The 8682-nt window shown below is 31.6% G+C and overlaps 1 protein-coding gene across 1 annotated transcript; it reads right to left on the bottom strand.

The window, feature by feature from the left end:
• Nucleotides 1-5534: 5534 nt before the first annotated feature.
• Nucleotides 5535-8682, bottom strand: LOC139503616 (uncharacterized). Its single transcript, XM_071293435.1, has 3 exons — nt 8448-8682; nt 6492-6605; nt 5535-5985 (listed from the first exon to the last, which is right to left on the bottom strand). The coding sequence occupies exons 1-3, from the start codon at nt 8610-8612 to the stop codon at nt 5644-5646; spliced, it is 621 nt and encodes a 206-aa protein (XP_071149536.1). The 5' UTR covers nt 8613-8682; the 3' UTR covers nt 5535-5643.

Raw genomic sequence — 8682 nt, 5'->3', positions numbered from 1 at the left:
GTCAAGATCTATCTGCCCTGAAATTTTCAGATGAATCGGACAACCCGTTGTTGGGTTGCTGCCCCTGAATTGGTAATTTTAAGGAAATTTTACTGTTTTGGTTTATTATCTTGAATATTATTATAGATAGAGATAAACTGTAAACAGCAATAATGTTCAGCAAAGTAAGATTTACAAGTAAGTCAACATGACCAAAATGGTCAGTTGACCCCTTTAGGAGTTATTGCCCTTTATAGTCAATTTTTAACCATTTTTCGTAAATCTTAGTAATCTTTTACAAAAATCTTCTCCTCTGAAACTACTGGGCCAAGTTCATTATAGATAGAGATAATTGTAAGCAGCAAGAATGTTCAGTAAAGTAAGATGTACAAACACATCACCATCACCAAAACAAAATTTTGTCATGAATCCATCTGCGTCCTTTGTTTAATATTCACATAGACCAAGGTGAGCGACACAGGCTCTTTAGATTGATTTTTAATATTTTGATAATAAAATAGATCTTTACTTGTGGAAAGACCTTCAATTGTTCTATGAACAATTGGTTTTTAATTATTTTTTTGTTTTGTTTTTTTTTCTTCCGCCTAAATTTTTTCTAGCGTAGTATTGATGATTCAAAAGATGTCGCTTAGATATTTGAAATATGATGTCGTATAGTTTATACGCTTTAAAAATTTACAACTGCGTAACAAAATACTTTATGTTGTAAGAGTTATCTCCCTTAACACTGTTTTTCTTGTGGCCACTACTCCTTCGCAACCGTAAAAGATTACGACAAATTTATTTTACCAAATTGCTTGTTACTTCTTCAGGATTAGGATATTCATTTGGACCGAAGCTATCCGGAGACTCCATATGAGAGTTATATCCCCTTATGCATTTGATATTAGTGATTTGAGTTTCTAATTGGTAAACCATCAGTGATATAGGCCTAGGGTCTTAGGGTTTAAGTTCCTTGGTCCAAAAAAATGAAAATAAGGTCAAGGTCAAAGGTCAAGGTCATATTCTAAATTTGATTTTGGCTTATTTTCTCTTATTTTCAACAACCGTGAAAGATATTGACAAATTATTTTTACTAAATTGTGAGTTGTCACATGTTGTAACTTATAAATTTTGGTTGGAAGGGTGTGTAAACAATGAATGCATGAGAGTTTTCGCCCATCTTATATTTAAAATCATGCCTAAAGTGATATAACTTATTAACCATACATATTACAGACCTAGTGTCTTTTTATTTGAGGTCCTTGGTTGGTGACCTTGAAATTGAGGTCAAGGTCAAAGGTAAATAGGACGTTCTAGATTTTGACCTTTTCTTTAAATTCATACTTATACATTATAAAGTCATAGGAACTGACATTTTAGATTGATTTTTAATATTTTGATAAAATAGATCTTTACTTGTGGAAAGACCTTCAATTGTTCTTTGAACAATTGGTTTTTAATTTTTATATGGTGTACTAATCTGACATGTCTGACTGTCTGGTTTCATCTGACCTTGACCTTATTTCATTACTGGGTATATTTCAGTTGATAATGTTTAGTTTTTGTGGTTTTAGCCTATTTCTTAAATAATTGAACCAGTTGGGGCTCAATATTATATAGTGTATTATATGATTGCAAAGTGTACATGTCCAAAAACAGGTTCACATTACCTTGACCTTATTTCCTGGTTATTGGACACTTTCTACTTTTATAGTTTGGTCTATTTCTATGTATTTCATAAAAAGGAATTTTTGTAATGATTAAGAAATTACTAATATAAAATTCATTAGGAACTAGCTTGGAATCATTTCTATTTGTAGCCGTAAACAACAATACTGGTATAGTATTTGGCGGAAAAATTGACGTCATTTTCATCAAGAGAAAACTTAAACAATTAAGATAAAATATTCATAATCGGACATCCTTTCGAAAATATACTTAACTTTGTCATTGTGGTCAATGTCCTATTTGATAATACACAACTGTAGTATTATTAGTTACATGGGCCCTGTTTTCTACTTATGTAATACATTTGTACCTACATGCTGAGTGTTTTATCTGACCTTGACCTCTCTCCCTGGTTATTAAACAAGTCAAGTTTTGTGGTTTGGTCTATTTCTAAATTACTTGGAACAAATAGTGCCACAACATTTTATATAGATAATGAATGTAAGATGAACATGTCTGTCTCACAGTTTTTATATGGCCTTGACTTCATTTTAACGGATCATTGGTCAATGTTTTCGTGTTTTTGTCATATTATCCTATACAATAACAAAAATGTCAACAAACTCTGGTGTATAAATGATTGTAAGGTGTACATTTACTGTTTGGCAGGGTTTATATAGACTTTTTTAATGATTTATTCGTCAGTGTTGATTTTTTGTGTTTTGGTCTGTGGTCTGTTTTTCATAAGGACCACTATATTTGGTGAAGGAAATGACTGTAAGGAGTGCATGTCAGTCTGACAGCATGGTATATCTGACCTTGAACTCCTATGCACTTTTGTTTGTTAATGATGTGGAATAACCAGAATGAGTCCACTTTATCACACAAATTCATAGTCTAAAATTTGGACTAATATTTTGTTCCCAGTTTTTGAACCATAATATGTAAACCCGACACAAAACTGCTAAATATACCCTTTAAAAGTCACGGTGCACAAATAAAGAATAATGAAATAAAAGTTTAGTTTTTTAAGATATTTTAAGAATTTTTAACCTTCATCAATGTTTATCAGCGGCAAAAAGAGGAAACCAATCTGTAAATTATTGTAATGCATAGCCGAAACTTGTATATCGATATGTGTTTATCTCATCTCTTGATTTCCAAATTGTGCGATGTATATTATTTGTCTGTCTGACAGGCTTAGGGTTTATCTTGCCATGCATGGCCTTTACTAATATGAATCAAATTTACGAGATACATGTACCTGCCTGTGTTGTAAGAAAGGGATTTCTTTTTTAAATCAATATATTTATACCATAGATATTTTTCGAAGGATGTTTATTCTGATCCTGTGCATTTTTTCTAAAGAACTTTAAGATTTGACCTAGGCCCATTTTTTAAGAATAACAAATATGAAAGAATATGACTCTAGATAGACATACATGTATTTAAATTTGATTGACGTTACAATTTTTATGAACTTCGGTAATTCTTGAAAATGAAAAAAAAAACTTTTTCAAGTTTCGTGCGTCTGATGCGGATATCTGCCTTGAAAAGTTGTTCACCAACATTCCAACTGACTTCATTTTCAGAAAACGAAATCTGTAACAAACATAAACTGTTAGCCACCGCTTTACAAGCAGAGCCAAATACAATGAAAGTCCCAACTATGTATTGGCTTCCGAAGCTACACAAAACCCCTTACAAATATAGATTTATTTCGTCTTCAAGCCATTGTTCAACTACTAAATTATCTATTCTTCTTACCAGCACACTTGGTACAATTAAAAACCTGATAATAAATTGTTCAAATAAGGCCTTCGAAAATAGTGGAATAAATTACTTTTGGAGTGTCAAGAACTCGTTGGAAGTACTTGATAAATTGCATGCTTATATTGGTGATTTTGAATCTGTTCAAAGTTTTGATTTTTCTACCCTGTATACCACATTGCCTCACATTCTCATTAAGAAAAGATTCACACACCTAATTAAATGGGCATTCAAAAAATCAGAATGTGAATATATATGTTCAAACTCTTTTAGGTCATTTTTTAGTAGCAATAAACAAAAAAACTATGTTAATTGGACATGCTTTGATACTATATATGCCCTTGAATTTTTACTAGATAACATTTTTGTTCGCTTTGGAGATTCCGCATATCGTCAGATTATCGGAATTCCAATGGGGACTAACTGTGCACCACTTATTGCGGACCTGTTTTTGTATTGTTATGAGTTACAATTTATGACAAAAATAAGCAAAGACCCATCGAAACAACATCTGATAAACAAATTTAATAATACTTTTAGATATTTGGATGATATTTTGGCTCTCAATAATGACGACTTCAGTATGTATATTAATGAAATTTATCCTGTTTAACTTACTTTAAATAAAGCTAATACTAACAATGACCACTGCCCTTTTCTTGATCTTGATATCTATATCACTAATGGAAAGCTGAATACTAAAATTTATGATAAAAGGGATGATTTTTCATTTCCTATCGTTAATTATCCGTTTTTAGATGGTGACGTTCCCTTGTCACCATCTTACGGTGTTTATATATCTCAACTTGTACGATTCGCTCGTGTATGTAACAATGTTTTCGATTTTAACGAGAGAAATTTATGTATTACTGAAAAATTATTACACCAGGGTTTTCGATATCACAAACTAGTCAAAACATTTACTAAATTTTATCATCGGTATAAAGACATCATTCGTAAATATAGCTCAACATGCAGACTTCTAATACGTTCAGGTATTTCACATCCAATTTTTTATGGTAATATTCTTTATAAAGCACAAAGGTGTCAGTATTCACCTCAGAAACTTACAAAACCTTTGAATAGACTTATTAAGAAGGGATATAATTACGATACTGTTGTCAAGTCATTAAAGATTGCATATTTTGGCGTTAATATTGAGTCACTGATAAGGTCTTTGCATCGGAACTAAACACATTTATTCTGAAATACAGTTGTTGGCATGACACGGGTTATGTTCTTCTCATATATGTTATGATGGTATGATACTAAACCCCTAACGGGAAGGATTGTGCCTGATGTTCATATGAATTTTGATGAAATCATAATCTTTCAGTCAGTTTAATTGAAGTCTGGAGCTGGCATGTCAGTTAACTGCTAGTAGTCTGTTGTTATTTATGTATTATTGTCATTTTGTTTATTTTCTTTGGTTACATCTTCTGACATCAGACTCGGATTTCTCTTGAACTGAATTTTAATGTGCGTATTGTTATGCGTTTACTTTACTACATTGGTTAGAGGTATAGGGGGAGGGTTGAGATCTCACAAACATGTTTAACCCCACCGCATTTTTGCGCCTGTCCCAAGTCAGGAGCCTCTGGCCTTTGTTAGTCTTGTATTATTTTAATTTTAGTTTCTTGTGTACAATTTGGAAATTAGTATGGCGTTCATTATCACTGGACTAGTATATATTTGTTTAGGGGCCAGCTGAAGGACGCCTCCGGGTGCGGGAATTTCTCGCTACATTGAAGACCTGTTGGTGACCCTCTGCTGTTGTTGTTTTTTATTTGGTCGGGTTGTTGTCTCTTTGACACATTCCCCATTTCCATTCTCAATTTTATTCAAAATATTGAAAACTAAAGAAATGAAGGATTCCCATCCAAACCCACTTAGATTACCGTAATTGTGAACATTCTACATGCACCACTGATCTAGCAGTGACTTCTATTTACCATTCATTTAATATACCGTAATTGTGAACATTTTACATAATACGTTTACCTCTGATCTAGCAACGAAAATACTCAAATCAGATCTTAAAACACCAGTGACTTCTATTTACCATTTATTTGTATAAAATACAATATGGAATTATATACATATGGTGTAATTTACAATACATGTTTTTATTAACACTTTATACAGTTATTTTATTCTCGATTAATATAATCTACTAAAATATTCCGTAACTCGGAGAGTTTGTTATAGGTAATACATTGTTCACTACATATTGGCTTTCATGGCTTCGTAAGAAACAAGTAAAGATTTGAATGTTAAAACAACATCCTTGATTATGATGTAATCACATGAATATCTGTATCTTCTGTCGGTAATCGGCGATTGGTTTGACATGATATCACGTGACTGATATTTCTCTATGACAGCATCTGATTGGACGATGGCCATTTGAACATGACACAACACATCGTACAGTTTATTTTCAATGTCAATTATATCCGCTGAAAAGGCACCGTGGTCGTGCACGTTTTCATTGTTTTTAATCTGTTCCAGGAAAACTGCAGCTGTCGACAACTGTGCGTATGATTCCAAGTATGTTACAGTAACCTGTAAAAAAAAATATAAGTTGAATTATAATGCATCATCGTTTTCAATGAAAAATGAAAGTACAAATCTGTATTCGGATAATGAACTTTACAATAGTATTTTTAAATTGAGTGTAAGGATTTGACAAAAAAAATAGTTACTATCCATATCATCCTATTGTCAACTAGTAACTGAAATAGAAGTCACAGTTTCAATTGCAAATGAACACAATGAAGCACAACCTTCATTCTCAATAGACAATGCAACATGAAGCAAAACTTATTATTTCTCAATACCCAATGAAACAAAACGTATATTATTAATAGCCAATGAAATAAAACTTATTATTTCTCAATAGCCAATGAAACAAAACGTATATTTTCAATAGCCAATGAAATAAAACTTACATTTTCAATAGCCAATGAAACAAAACGTATGTTTTTATTAGCCAATGAAATAAAACTTACATTTTCAATAGCCAATGAAACGAAACTTGCATTTTCAATAGCCAATGAAATAAAACTTACATTTTTAAACACCAATGAAGTGTTCTTTTCTGGCACGTATTCCGCTTTGAAACCATCCAAATGTAATTGATCTAACCTACGTCTAATTGCTTGAACAACGATTCTCTCATTTGCCTAACAAAAAGAAGAATAACACAAAATAAAATTTTAATGTTTGTTGTTAACAATTAAAAAGTAAGAAAAACACACACGTGCTGGCTATTTTCAGAATTTAAACGAATCGTAAAAAGAGGTAATATATATTCATGGGAAATTACTGCGCATATACTCTACCAAGACATTATATTGAAGTAGCCACTCTTCAATCGCTATCTTTAATAAAAGGGAAATTAAGGGGGTAGACCTTGGTTCAGGGAGGTAACTCTTTAAATCAGTTATGCGTTTGTAAAAGTAAAGTTTTGTCAATGAATTTTAAGCATTTACCTGAAACAGATTGGAAATAATCTATGTATCCAAGAAGCTTAGAACATATTTATGAAAATGGCTGACACAAACGTACTGATGATTTTAAGAGTCATTTCCCTTAACCTAGGTCTACCTCCTTAAAACACCTTCAACTAGGTTCTGCTCACATATTACAGTGTCACCATTACTATAGCGCTCTTTCATATATACATCGACCATTAATATTTTATTGTTTTCTGTGGTTTTGGTGAGAGTGAGCGCTTGGTTTATTTTCAAACACTTTGCTCGAATCTACATGTCTTGAATTGTAAATAAATATTAAATCATTCACACTATTCCTAAAGATGTTCCAAGCGCATTTAAAAGCAAGTATGCTTTATTTGGCTAGTATTTTATTTTAAGACATTTTGTTACAACTTAATTATGTGTTGGTTTTTTGTGTGTTTGTCAGTAGAGGGGGGGGGTCTGGATGGGGTTCACTAAATTAAGAATTGTCGACCAAGTGTACAGAAAAATGGAGAAAATATACCATAAAGTAAAAAAATAAGACTGGCGGAAAAAAAATCAATAGTGTTACCGTGCTTAAAAATATAAAGAAGAGAGCATAAAGGGAAAGTAAAATGAAATATATAGAGAAATATCACAAATAAATACAAAATACAGAAATGGCCACCTCATACAAACACTTTCTACTGCTTTCTATTTGTATTACAGTTAAATAAGTTTTCTATAACGATGGTCTTATAGCATTTGCATGTAAATTGTGTCATTTGCTGGAGGATGAAAAACACTTCATCCTTGAATGTAAAATTAGCTAGAGGATAATCTATTTGAAAATTGTTTACCTTCTGATAATTGTATGTCTCTTACCAAAGATAAAAAAAAAAAAAAAAGAAAAGCTAAACCGATCTATCATGGAACATGTTAAAAATATTGGTTCCTTTATAAAATAGTAATTAGTCACTATACTACTGGAAGTGTTTGACGACCTTGACTGGCTGTTGAGCCCTCGCACGGTCGGTTCATTAGTCAGAAATAAGGGCAGAAGTTTTATAATTTTTTTCATGTGTTGATTTCTTTTTTTTTTTTTATTTCTTTGCTATATTATATAAAATAAGAAGATGTTTGTTTTTATTATAATATATTTTGTTTTTGTCACAAACTAAGTATGTTAATATGACGATCAAGATATCATTATATAACACGTGATTAACTAAAAATAAATATAAAATAGGAAGAATAAACAATAGTTACAATACGAGAAGGATAATTATTCTTAATAACATTAAGAAAATTAATAAAAATAAATAATCAACAATTATTATTTAATTGAATCCCAACTTTTTTATCTTTATTTTCTTTGAACAAGGTTTAAAGTTTGAGTTCCCCTGTTGACACATGTTATAAAATATACGATTTCAGATAATTTGTATAATATATAATTACTAAACAGTAATGATCAGTAATATACAAATAATGAGTCGGACTACGTATTTTTTTCACAGCTTAGCTAACATTTGAATCTTATTTAAAAAAGATATTTGTACATACGTATTTAATTCTCAGGTTTGTTGCTATGTCGTCTGCTTCGCGGAGTCTGACGATCAGATCAGAGATTATTTCCGGCTGAGGGGGTAGAGGTGGGCGTAACGTAGAAGATCCACACGGATGTCGCCATCTTTCATTTCCTGCTGGGAAACAGTCGATGTTACTCATCGAGGAAACAATCGCTGAAATATTAAGGGAAACAATCGATGTTATTCATCGAGAAAACAATAGCTGAACT

The sequence above is a fragment of the Mytilus edulis genome, chromosome 14 (assembly GCF_963676685.1).
Source record: "Mytilus edulis chromosome 14, xbMytEdul2.2, whole genome shotgun sequence".
Lineage (NCBI taxonomy): Eukaryota > Metazoa > Mollusca > Bivalvia > Mytilida > Mytilidae > Mytilus > Mytilus edulis.
This window is presented reverse-complemented; position numbering and strand designations above follow the sequence as displayed.

Excerpts from the sequence above, each read along its gene's own strand:
- LOC139503616 (XM_071293435.1), bottom strand. The coding sequence starts at position 8,612 with ATGAGTAACATCGACTGTTTCCCAGCAGGAAATGAAAGATGGCGACAT. Across the intron at positions 6,606-8,447 it reads CAAACCTGAGAATTAAATAC|GCAAATGAGAGAATCGTTGT; the intron begins GTATGTACAAAT and ends TCTTTTTGTTAG. Across the intron at positions 5,986-6,491 it reads CTTCATTGGTGTTTAAAAAT|GTTACTGTAACATACTTGGA; the intron begins GTAAGTTTTATT and ends TTTTTTTTACAG.